Source organism: Meles meles, chromosome 1 (assembly GCF_922984935.1).
Source record: "Meles meles chromosome 1, mMelMel3.1 paternal haplotype, whole genome shotgun sequence".
In the NCBI taxonomy this organism is placed as follows: domain Eukaryota; kingdom Metazoa; phylum Chordata; class Mammalia; order Carnivora; family Mustelidae; genus Meles; species Meles meles.
In genome coordinates, this window is record NC_060066.1 from 201724327 (window position 1) to 201741477 (window position 17151).

General features: G+C 53.9%; 1 protein-coding gene across 3 annotated transcripts in view; it reads left to right on the plus strand.

Annotated features, from left to right (window-relative positions):
- The window catches only part of ECE1 (endothelin converting enzyme 1), a 114233-nt gene that overhangs the window by 50447 nt on the left and 46635 nt on the right, over positions 1-17151 (plus strand). The window contains exons 1-4 of one of the 3 annotated variants that reach the window (XM_046006112.1): positions 1925-1983; positions 2180-2266; positions 10214-10355; positions 15572-15784. In XM_046006112.1, the coding sequence (XP_045862068.1) occupies positions 2180-2266; positions 10214-10355; positions 15572-15784 (442 nt within the window). In that variant the 5' untranslated portion in view covers positions 1925-1983. Of the gene's footprint in view, positions 1-1924; positions 1984-2115; positions 2267-10213; positions 10356-15571; positions 15785-17151 lie in introns of those variants that run through there. The other 2 variants (XM_046006108.1, XM_046006104.1) reach the window with 2 other exon arrangements.

A 17151-nucleotide genomic window follows, 5' to 3' on the forward strand; every position in this document is an offset into this window, starting at 1 on the left:
CCTCTGTACCCAGGCAAATTACCTGCCTGAGCCTCAGTTTTAGGCTCTGTAAAAGGGGCCAATAATACTCAGAGGGAAGGGCGAGAGGCTTAAAAGGAGGACAAAGGTGAAAGAACTGACAAATGCCTCATACCCCTAAGTGTCTCTGAAACAGTCGCTGCTGTGCCAGGCTTGGAAGCTGTGTGGTGAACTGAACTTCTTTTTCAAGGGTCTTTTCCTTGGGCGGTTGACACCTGTTACTTAGTATAAACAAGTGTCCTGGCTTCAGAAAAAGTCCAGCTGTAACTCAGCGTGAGGCGAAGCAGCCCTGGGGTCCTTTCCACCTGTAAAGTGTTTTCCCCCACCCACTGGGAGTGGGGCAGAAGACTCCAGAGTTAAAATTCTTCCCAAGTACCCACCTCCCCCAGGCCTGTGCCAGTTCGACAGTTTCCTTTGTCCTTGGACATTGCAAAATTCTATTGTCAAGGACAACGGCACTGCCCCAGAGTGATTTTCACTTCCCCTCCTCTTGTTCCTTCATCGATTGGAATTGTCTATTGAGCACCTATAGTATGTGAGGTGATGGGGATGTGCCAAAGAAGGTCCCAGTCCCGGGTGGGAGGGGAGGGATCAACGTAAACTAAAATAACAACAGACTGCAGTAAAGACCATAAAGGGAGAAAAATGGGTGTGTAACAGAGTATTTGAGGGACTACTTGGAGTGGTCAGGAGGCTGGAGGAGGTGGCGATTTAAGCTGAGGTCTGAAGCGGAACTGGCCATGGGAGGAGGAGAGATGAAGAAAGAATGTTCCAGATAGAGGGGAAAGCAGCTGTAAAGATCTGGAGGGAGGGGAGAAACTTGAGAATCTGAGGAACTGAGTGAAGGCCGGAAGATGTTGGGGCCTGAGTGAGTGAGTGAGGTGGGGAGCAGCAGAGATGAGGGTAGGTGGGAGGCGTGGGCAGACTAGCAAAGGGACTGTCCTTGGAGAGTGTCAAGCAAGGGAATAACAAGTTCAGAATTTCCTTTTAAATGTTCGCTCTGGGTTCTGAGAGGGCCAGAGTAGAAGCAGGAGGCTGCCAGGGGTTGTTGCTGTGACCCCAGGCAGTCACCCCACCCCTCTGAGCCAGTTCCTGCACACATGTGTGTGGCCATGGGAACCGAATATGGGAATTGACGTGCTCTGGGGGAAGCTGAAAAATTTATAAATGCGGGGGATTCCAGGTCCCACTGGAAGTGGCGGGTCCTTTGGGAAACTTCTGGGTTAAATCTCTCTGAGGTAGGAAACAGAGTGCTGGGTACCTAGGGTCCTGACCTGAGCACCCCACATCTGAGGGAGCCTGCTTTTCCAGCCCAGCTCACACGGCTGGGGAGGGAGCACCTGCTTGAGACTCTTGCCTCCTGAGACTGAAGGTGGAGGGATGGATGGGTCACCTTCCTGGTTCTTTGACTAGCCCTAAGCCTCTGGAATTTTCATTAATTGTCTGGCTTAAAATCCCTGAGCTAAAGGAAGGGGGAAATGAGAGAGGAGACACCTGCCTTTTCTTTTCCACCTTCCGCCCCCCAATCTTTCTAGCTCTGATGGGGAGACTTACTTGAGGCAGCTAAGGGGCCCTGGCGGGGGTGGGGGGGGGTGGGGGGGTGGAAGCCCTCTCTTGACAGTTGTGGTCCAAATTAGGGGCATCTTCCTAGTCCTCCACTCCCGCTATCTGGCAACCCCAGTCCTGAAGGGTGACTTGGGGCTCCCCAGGAGGAGGGGCTGTTGAGAGAACCCTTCCCGCCAGCAGCGGCTGGCCGTGCGGGGTCTCCATCTACGCCAGGTCTCCCCCTGGGGCCAGGAAGGGCACGGGCAACTGCGCGCCTGTCAGGCCCCGCCCGCGAAGGTGGCGCTTTGTCCGGCCCGCCCGGCCAGTCTGTCGCGCGGCAGCCGCGGTGACATTGGGGACCAGGCATCGTCCCGGGCGCAGCATGAGGAGCCGGTGGCTGCCGCACTGTGGGCGCCCGGGGTGAGGCGTCGCGTTGCATAAGCGGGGGCGGGGGGAGGCGGGATCCCCCTCCCCCCGCCACCGGCCGGTCCGTGGGCCGATCGGTGTCCCGGGCGGGGCGGGGCGCGCGGCGGCGCCGGGCCGCTTCCCCATTCTCCCCATTCGCCCGAGAGCCATGGAGGCGCTGAGAGAGTCTGTGCTCCACTTGGCTTTGCAGATGTCGACCTACAAGCGGGCCACGCTGGACGAGGAGGACCTGGTGGACTCGCTTTCGGAGGGTGAAGTGTACCCAAACGGCCTGCAGGTAGGAACCCTGCCGGCTGCGAGCCCCCAGGCAGCCGGGCATGCGCACTGCTGCCTCCCCGCCCCAACCCTGCCGGCCTGAGAGGGGGCCATGCCAGCCTGGCGCCCAGGGCAGCTCTGGGCTCCGTGGGGGAAGATACCTTTCCGGGGCAAAAGTGCCTCCAAGGCACTGGGCTCCCTCCCCCCAGGGCTCCTCCCCAGCTCTGGCTGTCCCCCAGTCCTCCTGCCACCTGCCAATGGGACTACAGCCCCTTGGCAGAGTTGAAGCACCCTAAGGAACTGAACTGGACCAGTTACCTTTCACAGGAGAGGCAGTCCCTGAGTGCTGAGGGACCTGCCCAGGGTCACACAGTCCAGTAGGCAGAGTTTAAAACTGTCCCAGTTTTAGTGTGGAAAGCCCTGTGTCCCTGGAAACCTTTCAGTCCTGGGCAAACCAGGATGGTTGGTCACCCTATCTGGCAGGCATGGCCCCATTCTTCCCCTTTCCCCCAATACCTGAATTTGCTGCAGGGAGGAACCCATCTTCTACCCTCTCTTTTCCTGCCCCTTTGCAGCCTGCTCACAAAACCCAATTCCTCCCCTCCCCAGGGTCTGTCCCTGTGAGTCTCAGACATGCCCACCACCTCCCTTCCTTGTGTCAGAGCAGTAAGCATAGCTGCTTCCTGCTCTTCTCTCCCTGCAGGGCTGAGCTGGGACAGTGTTGAACAGGGCCTCAGCCCTGGTGGACCCAGGCAGGTGGGCGGGAGCAAGTCGGAAGTGTCAGGGACACTCAGGGGGGCCCTTCTCATGTGGCTTCTGAGAAACCAGCCCAGAGAGAGGAACGGGGCATCTCAGTCCAGGAGAACTTATGCCAGGTTGACCAAGGGAGGCACTGGGGAATGTGTTGGGGCCCCCCAGTGAGCTGACACCAAATCACAACTCATCCAGAGGGCAAGCTTAGGGTGCGTGCAGACGTGGGCTGCCAGGCCCAACCCTACTCAGGACACCTCTTAGAAGCTGGAATAATAATACCAGTAAAGAAAAACAACACTGATGGAGTCCTTCCTCCAGGCTGGGAAAGTAGGCTCAGGGAGATCCAAACTCATGACTCCCAAGTGGTCTGCCCCCTGGGACATGGCACTCTTAGCCCTATCATCCCACTTAACTTTTCAGGATCGCCCCTATGAGCTGTAAGTATTACTGTTCCCACTTACAGATGAGGAAACTGAGGGTCTGAGTGGGTATACAACTTGTCTTAGGTCGCAGGACTAGAAATCTTGGAGAGAGAGATCAACACAATCTGTCTGGAACCTCTTCCCTGGGACCCTTCTTGAGAGGCTAAATCCAGCAGGAAATTAGATTTCTGTGGCAGGCACTTCTCCCTTCACAAATCAAAACAGAATCTAATCAGCAATCTTTTCAGTGTCATCTTGCACAGAAGGTTCTAAGTATATCAGCACAAAAGCATTTCAGAATTCACAACAAAATAATAGGCCATGTTGTCATCACCATAACGTAACAGTAGCCCGTAGTGCCTTTTTCAGGCCACAAAGTGTGTTCATCCGTCCTGGGGCTGCTTGGGAGAGTGGAAGCAGCCCAGTCTCTCAAGCTGGGGTCCCTGGGGTGAATTCTGACTCCGCTCATGGTCATGGGTGAGCTGCTTAACCCCTGAAAGCACAATTCCCTCATCTGTAAAATGGGGATTAGAGAAAGTCGGCGATGCCTCTTACGGGGCCTGCTAGGATTATTGTTGTTTTTATGACCTGTGAGGTCAGGGCCCTGTGGCTATGTTACAGATGATGAAGCGGAGGCTCAGACAGGTTGGGGACATTCCTGTGGTCACAGAGCTATGTTTTGAAGTGCAGTGTTGCTGTCCCTACACCAATCTGCCAAACTGGGTACACTGTCTACTTTTTATACAGGCAAAGCCAAATGATTGCCTCAAGGACTTGGGACCTTTCCGTGGGTACCCAGTCCGGCTTCGCTTGAGCCCCCATGACTTCCCCAAAGCAAGTGTGAACGCGCTACTGCTTGAACAGAGAACTTGTTCAGCTCAATTTACGAAGCCAAGCTTTCTACTAATTTTGTTTTTAATCACTGGAGTGTTTTTTCTCCCTGTATAAAGACTTTACGTGCTTATTTATGGAAAAAAAAGTGTAAAAAATATATATTTAAAAGGAAACCATAATCCCAGCACTTGGAGATAACCCCTTCTGGTTTTCCGCATTTGCACACATATATTTATAAACATAATTGAGCTCACTCTAAGTACACGATGTTGTGCTGTGCTTGTTTCACTTAATGCCACTTCACGAGCATTTTTCCTGTTGTTTAAAAACTCCCAAAACATGCTGTCATTAAAAATTATAACGCCACAGGGCGCCTGGCTGGCTCAGTCAGTAGAGCATGTGACTCCCAATCTTGGAGTCATGAGTTTGAGCCCATGTTGGGTATAGAGGTCACAATACATAAAATATAAGGCCTCAAGGTACCAGTATATAAAACTACCTACACCCCATCTGAAGGTTGGACAGTAGGCCCAATAACTAACATTGTAGGTGACCATTCCTCAGCCCTTTGGATAATCTCCTGTGAGCCGATGCTAGAATTGCAATTGCTCCTTGAAACTGAAGATTTTTTTTTATTTTTAAAAAGATTTTATTTATGTATTTGACAAAGAGAAACCCAGTAAGAGAGGGAACACAAGCAGGGGCAGAGGGAGGGGGAGAAGCTGGCTTCCTGCCAAGCAGGGAGCCCAGTGCAGGGCTCAATCCTAGGACCCTGGGATCATGACCTGAGCTGAATGAAGGTAGGTGCTTAACGACTAAGCCCCCCAGGCACCCAAATTTAAGATTTTTTAAATGGCCCCATCCCCTCCTCCCAAATCTCCCTCTTCGATGGGCAGCTAAAAAAAATAAACTACTTGACTTTTCACAATTTTGAATTGGAATTCTGGAAATCCAAAGTTACCCATACCAATACCAGTAAGTAAAACCCTCCATCTCTCCAGCAAACTTGACAGCTTTGTTACTGAGTATGCTGACCAAGTGCTAGATTTAGCTGGACCACATTCTATGGGTACCGCAGCTGAAAGGCTTTTTCTTTTCCTTTATCTCATGTTTAGGCCCAAGGTAATTGTGATTCACTAAAATTACTCACTGCAGACTGAGGGCGGAATTTAAAGCCCGATGGCTCCAAGGCCTAAGCTTGGCCTCTGATGGTCTGTGAGACCTGAAAGCAGCTCATGAAAGAGGTTCTTTTCTGTCAAATGGGGTTAATATTATTTTTTTATTTTTCTAATCTCTTTTTAAAAGATTTTATTTATGTGTGTATTTGTGATTGAAAAGGAGCAAGAGGGCACGGGCAGGGGGAGCAGCAGGCAGAGGGAGGAGCAGACTCCCTGCTGAGCAAGGAGCCCAATATAGGACTCGATCCCAGGACCCCAGGATCATGACCTGAGCTGAAGGCAGATACTTAACTGACTGAGCCACCTGGGCGTCCTCGGGTTAATATTATTAGTGGATGTTTGCAAAGATTGAAATGAGGCGGCATAAGTGAAAGCGTTGTGCACAGTGCACAGACCGTGGATTTGGTTGCGTTGTTACCATGACTCACTAGGCGGGAGGCCACGGAGATGCCCTAAATGTAACCACTTTGCTCTCAGGAGCCTCTTCTCTGCTCCAACGAGGCTGCCTGCCCCCGACCCCATGCCCCAGCACGCACCATTTTGGTGGCTCAAAGGGGGACAGCTAAAGTGATCCCGCAGCCTAAGCCGGGGAGCAGGCGGCCCTGACTGCTACCCGAGCCTTTGAAACTCATCTTGTTGCTTCTAAAAATCAGTTTCTTCAAGAGAAGGGAAAGCTGAGATATTTCATTCTTGGTGACTTTTCTCATCTTCTCCCCCCTACACCTCCAAACATGCCACACAACAGGGCTCTCCTTTGAGGGTGATTTCAGGGACAAGCCCACTTCGTACTTTAAAAAGACCTCTGTGCTCACCAGGAGTCCACTTGTTTGAGCCTTGTACTCCTGGCTTTTGAATCCTTCTAGAATCTGAGATGGTCAGACGTGGGACCGCATCTAGCTTCCTCATTATGAAGATAGGAGACTGAAGCCCAGAGGTGGCCCAGCGACACACGAACAGGGTCTTGATAAAGTCAAAGCTGACCTTTAACCTCCGTTTTCCCATGCCCTGGGCAGCTGGGTGTTCCTTCCAGGAAACAAAGAGCTGGAAAGTGCTTCCAAATACTGTGGTTCCTGTGTCGATGGCAAGAGTCCCCTCCCCCACAGCAGGCACTAGTGTGAGCTATTATGGGTCATTGGAAGAGAGTCCGGCATGCAGGCTTGGGGGACAGGTAGGGCTCAGGCAAGAGATGGGGAGGATAAGAAGATACCGTTTTGCTCTGGGCCGGCCCCGGTGGCCTCAGCTGGAAGTCCACTGTATAAAAACTTTGCTGGAAGAAACTCCCCCAACCAAACCCTTTCCAGGTAGCTGAGCTGTCAGGGTCTGTCTGCTCCGAGAGGCTGACTTGAAGGAGGCAGCCTGGTCACCCTGCCAGCCCTCGTTGGGTAGCCAGGCTCTTGGGCTGCAGGGGGTGGGCTCCCTGCCAAACCCTTGGCCAGACTGACTCCCATTCACCTCTCTACGCAGGGCAGGTCACTGGGGGACCTGGTGGAGGGCTCAGCAAGGACCTCTGCCTCCCTTCCAGAACCCCTGCTTCCTCCGAACACCAGGCTCTGCCCCACTCCCCACCCCTTCTCCCGCTGGCTTGCCTCCTGGGCCCCAGGCATCCGTGTCCCTCGTCCCGTCCTTGCCTGCAGAACTCGTTCTTGCTGTAAGCCTAGGTGAGCCAAGCACTCACTTCTGTAACCGAATATTTATCCCTCATTAGGGCTTTGTTCCCTTGGCTGTGTAAGCTTTGGGAACCCCCGGGTTGGACAGCTCAACTGTTTCTCTCTCTTTCTCTCTCTCTCTCTCTCTCTCTTTCTTTGGCTTTGTCTGTGTCTTTCCTTCTCTGTCTCCGTTTCCACCTTCCTCCTTTGAAGGAATCCTTTTCCTTTGGTCTCATTCTCCCTCTGCCCCCCATGACAATAAATGGGATATTAAGCCCACCCGTGAGCGCAGCGTTTACAGTAATTCTCCGCTCCATCTCCCACGTGCCAGCTCTGCTCCTTGGCTGATGGCCGCTCCCAGTTACCTCTCCCGAGACGGAGTGGGCTGCCAGCCACTAATCCTCTCCCCCTCCGAGCCACGGCAGACCAGTCTCTGGTGAGCAACATGCTCTTGTTTCCAAAAGAAAAGTGAGAAAGCACTTGTGTCCTCCCCTTGCTGTGACCTCAGCTTGCTGGATGGTCTGAAGGAGGTTGGGCAGGGACCACAGGGCTCAGAGAGAAGGGGCTTGCAGCCTGGCCCTGTCCACTGTACCAGGAATTGGATGGCTTCTCCCAGAGAGGCCTCTGGGCCACTTCTCCTGTCCCAGGGGGATGCCTCTGGATTCCGTCTGCCCTCAGAGAGGAGGCTTGTCAAACAACCCGCAGGCGCTCAGCCAGTCAGCACTGAGTTGAGCAAAGAACATTACAAAGGTTAAAAACCCTATTTTCAAACTCCACTTGCCATTTCTTCCTGGAACTGAATTTCTAATTTAATTTGAACTTAATTCTGATTCAGTTTCCCAGTGAATACCATCTGTTTGGTTGACATGAGACAATGAGGCTCGGCTCGACTCTCTGCTCCTCGGTGGTGTGGCCATGGGGCTGAGGCTGAGGGTTCTGGAGAGACATGAGTCTTCTCACTGTTCCCCTCCTCCCCCACTTCCTGTGTTTCTTCTGGAGCTGCTTCTAGTGCCTGCTCTTCAGGACGCCGTGAAGAGAGGATAGCATCTATGATATTCTATAATATTCTATGATATTCTATATTCGAATAGCATCACCCAGCAACAAAATGGAACTAATGCGACGGCCGGGCCCCTAGAAGGCACTCGAGTGTTAGCTACCTACATGACTCCTTTTTCCTTTCCTCTGTTTCTCTCATCTTCTCCCTTCCGTTCCTCTTTCCCTCTCTTTTACCTGACTCCCCGCCCCGTCGGGGGAGGGTGCCCTCCCTCCACAGACCCGGATGGTGAGGTGTGCCTGCTTCCCCAGGCCTGAGCCAACACCAGGCAGAGGGGGGCCCCCTGCCTCTTTGCCTGTTGCCCCCTCTCCTCCTGCACTGGGCCATGATACGGGGGCCTGAGGGCCCTCAGGAGGAGGCAGCCCGTGAGGCAGGCCAGGGGCAGGTTGGCAGGAAGAGGGAAATGTCAGCGCTTGCTTCACATCCTCTGGGTCTGTGCCCCGAGTTCCTTTTGTTGGTTTCAGAACACATTTTTTTTTTTTTTCCCACAAAAAGTTCTCATGTTCCCCTTTCTCTGGTGCGGCAATTCCCAGTCATTTCCTGCCCAGAAATTACGCCGTGATGACCATGAGGCTGCATGGTGTCCGTCCCTGAGGGGACCAGCCTCAGATCCCACACGTCTGCGTGAGGCACCCTGAGGGCTGGGACCTGGCTCCTGGGGACAGGCACCCCTTCAGCTTTTGGGGGAGCACTCACAGGTCAGAGTCTGTATTTCCTCATCTCCCCTGAAAGCTCCCCACTCCCCGCCCCCTGACAGCTGTGGGTCACCCCCCTGCATGCACACACCCCCTCCACAAGCCTCGCTCCCTCCACCTCGGTCTTTCCAAAGGGGCACATCCTCTCTCTGTCGTTCTGCCCTCCAGATGAAGTCCACGTTCTTTAAAGGGGCTTATAGGGTCCCTTAGAATCTAGGCCTTGCTTCCTCTCCCCTTTCCTTCCCCATTCACCTGGCCAGTTCCTACATATTCCTCAAGACCCAGCCCAGGTATCCCCATCTCCAGAAAGCCTTCCCTGACTGGACCTCCACCCCAGTCTGTTTTTTTATCTGCTTTCCTACTGGACTGTGAGCAGCTGAAAGCAAGGGAGTCTGTCTTCCTCTCCGTATTTCCAACATGGTGGCACATGACCGCAGTGTCACCGAGCCAAGCCCCACCTTCAGGGGACCCCTCCTTTGCTGGGGCCCAGGCTTTTGCAGGAAGCACCTCTTGCGATGGAGAGGAGCCCCGAGTCGGCCTCAGGTGTGAAGGCCTGGGCTGAGGGCTCCCAGTGCGGTTGCCCAGTATGTCCCTCCTTAGCCCGGAGGGCCCCACCACGCCCTCCACTTCCTCTCATTGTGCCTCCCTTCCTGTTTAGCTAGACTGTTAGGCTGGGGACATTTTTCCTCCTCCCTTTGAGGACCTGCCTGAATGGAGCGCTCTCTCCATTGCCTCTCCCCTGACATCTCCCAGACACCCGTCTCTGATCCCCTGGTGGGCTCCAAAGTCAACAGACTTGGGTTCAAACCCCAGCTCTCCTCATTTAGCTTTGTGATGAGAGGCAGGGGCCTCGTGTCTGTGAACTTGTTTCCTCATCTGTAAAAGAGAACTAGTAACATAGCCCTCACGGGACCATGAGGGTGTAATGAGCAAAGGATGTCCGCACTCCTGGGAAGTGTGAGCTGTGTGTGTCATCCTGGCCTGCTGGTCTGGGGGGTCTGAGAAGAGCCCAGCTGGACGCTCACTGGATGCCTGCAAGTCCAAACATCCTGTTCTTTCTGAACTCCTTACTGGAGAAACAGGGGAAGAGCTATTCTTTTTTTTTTTTTTCCTACCCATATCGGGTAACACAAAAAAACACAAGTCCGGCTGGGTTGAGCGGCTTGAGTCTGGTGTTTAGGAGCTAATCCGAGCTGCTGAGCAGGGTGGCGGCTCCCTTCCTGGATTAGGACTGATTCTGTGGGAACCGGACCACCCCTGAGGCAGGAGGGCGGCCCTGATGGCTCCCCGGGGCCTGGGCCTGCCTCGGAGCCCCTTGCTCCTGGGGAAGGGGGGCCCTGGGCTCACATCCTCCCCACCCCTCCTGCCTCCTCCTTCCCTGCAGGTGAACTTCCGCAGCCCCCGGAGTGGCCAGAGGTGCTGGGCTGCGCGGACCCAGGTGGAGAAGCGACTGGTGGTGCTGGTGGTGCTTCTGGCGGCAGGACTGGTGGCCTGCTTGGCAGCGCTGGGCATTCAGTACCGGACAAGTAGGTGCCTCTGTGTTTCGTCGTGGGCTTGACTCGCTCCTGCCCTCGGCTCTGTCCCCTGGGGCCAGAGGGCTTCTCTGCTCAAGCCAGGGCTGGCCTCCAGGGCTGAGATGAGAGCGTGGCCCGGCCGGCTCGGTGCTGAGTTGGGCTGAGACGTGGGAGCTGGACGGCGTGGGTGGTGCAGAGGTTTGGGACAGGAGTCCACACAAACACTGGCCCAGCAATTTATTGTCTGTGTCAACTCAGACAGGTCACTTCATCTCCCACAGCCTCTGTCCGCTCTCCTGTGAATGGGGAAAAATGGGGCCAGATTTGGGGCTGGCCCTGAGGATCAGAGATCATGTCTGTCACACGCCTGGTGCGTCCAAGGACTTCTGGAGTCTTAGCTCTGGGTGCTGTCATTGTTCCGATGTGAGCTGACGAGGCGCCATCCTTAGTTCCAACAGAAAGCAATAATAGCTTCCGTTTACTTAATACTTTCCATGGACCAAACACCACACCTCTTCTTTACAAACACGATCTCGTTTCCTCCTCACAGCCACCTTGTGAGGTGTGGTTACTTTTGACCCCATTTTACATCTGAGGAAGCTGAGGCGGGGAGACTAGGTGACTTGCTCAAGGTGGCTGGTGCGCCAAGAGAGGGGGCAGCTGGTTCTCAACCAAGGCTGGCCGGCCCCACCTGCCTTTGTCATTGTGGTGCACCTGTGTGTGTTAGAACCCCCCGAAGAGTGGACCTGCCACGGCCCAGCTGGCCTCCGTGGGCCTCATGTGTCCACGGTTGTCATCACATCCTGGGTCCGGTCTTGTCGTGCAGTATGGTAGGGCCGGGCCGATCCTGCCCTCTGGGGTCTGGGGTTGGCTCTTTGCGTCTGGCTGAGAGTATCCAGCCGAGTACCTCATGCAGAGTTGATGTTCAGTAAGCACTCGTGGAACTGGAAAGGGCGGAGCCAAGTTAAACAACAAGGATGGGGGGTCCGGCCAATTCCAGGATGTCTCGTACCCTTGTGCCCAAACAGCTGGCTTTCCCGTGGCAGGTGGTCCGTCTGGTGGAGCCGCCTCGGGGGCCTTTGCTCGGGGTCCAACCCCACCAGCTCGGTCACCTGGTCACCTATCCCATCAGAGAGGTTATGACCCTTCCCAGGATCTGGGCACATTCACCCCAGGCTTTGCTGTGCCTTCCCCATTATAAAGGTGCTGGCCTGCATGGGTGGCCATGCTAGACTGGGTGGGGAAAGGAGTTTGAGGGCCTGGAGGGAGGGCAGGACGTCCCCTCAGTCATCCTTACATCCACCTATGTCAGGCACTCCAGCAGCCAGTGCTACCTTGAGACTGCCCCAGGAGTTCCCAGAAGCGAGAAGGGAACCCCCGAGGGCTGGATCCTAGAGCTCAGGCCCACGGATGGGGTCCACAGGAAGCAGCCTTGCTTCGGCCTCTATCCCGGCCCCCTCTGGGCCACAAGAGAGTGTTCCCCAGCCTGGACCAGGATGAAAGGAGCTCTCCCCCAAAACCCCCACCAGGGTGACTCTGGGCCGGGGATCTCATGAGCCCTGAGCCAACCATGTGTCTTCATTGGCTACCTTGGCCTGGGACAGCAGGGACCACCCCAGATTGACAGTAACCTCACGACAGCCAGCAGCCGCCGGCATTGGCCACACCTGAGCAAACATCAGGCTAGGTAGAGCACATTCTCCGCTGGTACTGAGAGACCCATCTCAAAGTCATGTCTAGGCCCCTAAATACCTCTTTGTCTACTTTCCTGCCACACCCCCTTTCCAGAAACTTGCAGGCGCTTTACAAACTGGCAGTAAAACACACAGATTCTCCCAGAAAATATTCTTCAGTGTCTTACTCAGTGTTGGGACCCAGCACTGTCCAGACGAGTATCTATGGACCAGGTCTGGGGCCGTTCCTCTTTCTCAACTGGTCACACACATCCTTAGAGGAAGAAATATTTTCTGCCTGTGCAGGTGGTGACCAAGGGCTGGGCAAAGCTCCTCTCATTCATTCATTCATTCATTCAACACACAAGTACTAGACAGCTGCTAGGTGCCAGGTACAATGCTGGTCGAAGGAGATAGGAATGCAGGTACGGTGCTGGTCTTACGATCCAGCTCGCGTTCCAGTTGGGGAGGGAGACAGCCATGACCTAGCACAGTCTGCACCCGGAGAGCACACAGCCAGGCAGCCAGCCGAGGGGCGCAGCAAGGAATGAGGGTCTGGGAAAGTTTCCCTGAGGAGTTGGAGCCTGGGCCGAGTTTTGAAGGTGCTGACCTGATGTTGATGAGGGAGGCCTAGAAACAAGTAATTGATCAACTATGCCGGATCAGGAATTGCTGGTTAAAGGATTTATAAACCACTAAGCAGTTAAACAACCCAGTATCACTTAGGCATCACCTTGGGGCCTTGCTCTGTTCTTAGCAGAGTCGGGACCCATCAGGCCTTTCGGGAGACTGGTTCCTCTTTTGTTTTTAAACTCAAGTCCCCTTACGGTAACGTCAAAAATCAATCGGCCCATGTCCCTCCTTGTCTCACTGTCTCACACACACACACACACACACACACACACACACACACACGCATGCCATTTCTGATAAGCCTTGTTCCCGGGGCATCACCCTCTTGCAGTCTGTCTCTGGGACATTCCCAGCACCACGGTTTGACCAAGCCCAGCTTCCTGCAGTTTGCTATATAAAAACAATAGACATTCTTCTCCCTTCCCAAATATGAAGTTCTCTCATAGTAGTGACTAGGCTTTTTAACGACACAGAAATTCTCTTCCCCCACCCCTGAAGATTCTGGTACGTTTTCCCGCCTGGGGAGTGGGCAGTGCAGCTCTGATAGAGATGATGTCCTCTAGAGATGCTTCAGTGACAGCACACCCCCGCCAGTTGCTTTCCGTGTTCGTGCCTGTCAGGTCAGTCATTTGTGATGGTTGTACGGTCCGCTCCAAACAAGTAATCCCCTCAGATAAAGTGAGCTTGGTTTTTGTGCTGCCGTGTGGCTCCGCTGAGCCTTTCGTCAGCCTGCCAGATGTTGTGCCTGCCGTCAACGTGAGAAAGCCCACAGGCCACCCCAGCCCGGGCTGGTTCCGTGTTTCCCTGCCAGAACCACGCATCCTTTCCTGCTTTCTGAAGGTTGGCCCGGGGACATCAGGCCCAGCCATGAAGGTGTCTACCATCGCTGTGATGACATCAGGCCCGCTGTGCTTCCTCGCTACTAGATGGGGAAACTGAGGCTCAGTGAGACAAGGTCACCTGCACAAGGCCCACAGCTGGAATCAGAAAGCTGGGATCTGAACCCAGGTCTAAGAGCCTCCAGCCCTCGCCCCGCCATACTCCTCCCTGTGCGGTAGGAACACTGAACTTGCCAGAAGGGCCACACCAGCCCCCGATGGGACTGGCAAAGAGGCAGAGAGAAAAACAAGGAACCCGGCCTTGGAGCTGCTTCAGCCTTGGCTCTCCCACTCGGCCATGTGGCCATACCCCATTCATGCACACAGAGCCTCAGGGCATCACGCCTCTATCTGATGTCTGTGGTGAGGCCTGAATGAGATAACGAATGTGAGACAAGTCTCTCTTGTTGCCTGTGTCAGCTGAGGTCCTGGCTGGCCTGTATTTTTTTTTTTTTTTTTTAAAGATTTTATTTATTTATTTGAAAGACAGAAATCACAAGTAGGCGGAGAGGCAGGCAGAGATAGAGGAGGAAGCAGGCTCCCTGCTGAGCAGAGAGCCCCATGCGGGGCTCGACCCCAGGACCCTGGGATCATGACCTGAGCCGAAGGCAGAGGCTTTAACCCACTGAGCCACCCAGGCGCCCCTGGCCTGTATTCTTAATCTCGAGACTGAATCTCCTTCCACTTTGGGCTGAGCCCCCATCAAGGCTGCCCAGTTTGGTTCCTTTGCTGGAGCCCGCCGCCCAACCCCGAAGCAGGGGGCTGGACCTCTGGCCTTCTAAGAGCCCTCCCGCCTCTGCCCCATGTCCTATGAGAGAACCCGCTCCGACGAAGTGGATTCATGGGAGGCTCTTGTAGTATTTGGCAGCCTTCCCCACTGCCCACCTGCACCGACTACCATTCCTCCTCTGGGAGGCACCTAACAGATGGGGATCCCTGGGCCCGCTCATCATCGCTGGCATCACGCCCCTCCAGGCCCGTAGGAGACGGAGCAGAGAGAGGATGGGGCTTGTACCCCACTGGCCATTGAACAAGCTACTTAGCTTCTCTGTGCCTCAGTTTCCTTGTATATAAAAATGGCTGTAAGCAAAATGGTCTGTTCAGTTTGTTCCATTTTTATTTCCTTGAGAGTCAGTGAGATAACTCTCTTGCCTTGTACTCAGAGGGAATTATTTTTCAGTTTCTTCTCTTCATTACAGGCTGTCCTTTGCCCTAAGTCCTCGTACCAAAATGTCTTCATCACCCATTTGTCTTGGACTAAATACAAGTCAGTTTATGTTTCCAGAATGACAAACATTTCTCCTCTGGTGGTGATTTAACTTTTCTTATAAAATGTTTATATCGGGGCGCCTGAGTGGCTCAGTGGATTAAGCCGCTGCCTTCGGCTCAGGTCATGATCCCAGGGTCCTGGGATCGAGCCCCACATCGGGCTCTCTGCTCAGCAGGGAGCCTGCTTCCCTTCCTCTCTCTGCCTGCCTCTCTGCCTACTCGTGATCTCTGTCTGTCAAATAAATAAATAAAATCTTTAAAAAATAAAAAAATAAAAAAAATAAAATGTTTATATCTCCAGCTAAATTATCAGCTCCTGAAAGAAAGGACTATGCCTTTTATATCCTCCACCACACATACGCCCGCCCCCCAACACAATCACCACTCAGTAAAGAACCTGGAAGAGACTCAGTTATTACGTTGTTGAATGAATGAATGCATGAGCAAGTGGATGAACTTGTGGAACATCAGGGAATAATAACTTTAAAAAATGAATAATTATGGAAGGAAGGACTGATTAAGAGAAACACCTTGGTTCTGGGTACTTTTCAAGCCACAGAAAGGATTTTAGGTCGCTAAACAGAAGTCTTCTTTTACAAGCCAGGAAATTATAAATCTACTGAAATCATTTCTCTGTAGAAGTCTGGGGACCATCTAGCTCCAGTTGTGTTCGGTCGGGGCTGGGGCGGGGACATGGTACCCCAGGCCACCCGCACTATATTCCCACAGCCTTCTCCCTGCCCTTCACCAGCCTCTTGTCCTTGACCCCTGCCAGGAACCCCCACGGTGTGCCTCAGTGAGGCCTGCGTCTCAGTGACCAGCTCCATCTTGAGTTCCATGGACCCCACAGTGGACCCCTGCCAGGACTTCTTCACCTACGCCTGTGGCGGCTGGATCAAAGCCAACCCCGTGCCTGACGGCCACTCCCGCTGGGGGACCTTCAGCAACCTCTGGGAGCACAACCAAGCCATCATCAAGCACCTCCTTGGTAAGCAGCCCACGGGGAGACCCCTGAGTGGGCCGCGGAGGAGAGCGGCCAGCCGGACACCTGGCCAGGCCCGGCGGGAGGGTGAGCTTGACAGGATGGGCAAACCAGAGGGCTGAGAGTAGGTGAGCCCGGGTTAGACCGTCTGCCCCGTCAGTCATTGTGTGGTCCTGAGTGGGTTACTTGTCTCTGAACCTCAAGCTCTACAAAGATGGGACTCATAGACGGGGACGCGAGGCGCAGCGGAGGGGCAGAGTGGGTGCTGGTGTAACGGCATCATCGTGTGGTGACAGACGCTAGCAGTGAGTGCTGTGTGGCGTCTAGACTGGTCGAATCACTGTGTGGTACCCCGGAGCTGACATAACGTGCTGTGCCAGGTATATGTCAGTTTAAAAAAAAAAATGATTTTTTAAAAGGGACTACTACTACCGAAAGTCGAGAGTCTTAAGAACCGTGGAGCGCGCGTGTAAAGGGCTGGCGTGGCATGTGTGGTCCAGGGCAGGACCTGGGGTACGGGTCGCTGTGGTACTTGCTGCTGTGGCTTCAAGCTGCCGCCAAGGTGTGCCCGGCACAGGCGGTGAGCTGTGGAAGCTGTGAGCTGAGGGAATCAAGGCCGAGCACACTTGGGCAGGTTTTAGAGTTGTGAGCAGATGAAAGTTCTAGCAACATCTGTGGGAGGGCTGCCACCGCAGGCAGGAACATTCCTTGGCCTTGTGCTGCTCGGACTTGCGTGATAAACTGTCTGACTGAAGTTCTTCTCTTTGTACTTTGTTAGGCCTTCGGCACCTCTAGTCGATGCTGGTGTGGGTGGTTTTATCCTTAGGTTAGAGCCCCGTGTGTGTCTTGTTTGCAGAGTTATCCCTGGTTATTGTTGGTTGAATGAACACCCGCCTGTTGGGGTCGTCTGCACGTGAATTCACAACCACAAGCCGTAGGGCTCCCGGCTTGAGCCCTCTTGGCAGCCAAGACCTCCTCTGTCCCTCTCCTGCTGCACGGCCCCATCCTGGGACCCCAAATGCTGGGAGAGGCGAGATCATGAAAAGCCATCAGTGACTGAACAGATCCTTACTAGGTTTTTAAAAAACCTGCAAGATACTCAAAAGTACATAAAATAGGGATGCCTGGGTGGCTCAGTGGGTTAAAGCCTCTGCCTTCGGCTCAGGTCATGATCTCAGCGTTCTGGGACCGAGTCCCACATCGGGCTCTCTGCTCAGCAGAGAGCCTGCTTCCCCCTCTCTCTCTGCCCATCTCTCTACCTACTTGTGATCTCTCTCCGTGTCAAATAAATAAATAAAAACTTTAAAAACAAAAAATAAGTACGTAAAATATATGAAGATACCCCAGAGGGGACACATCTGCTCAAAGGGACA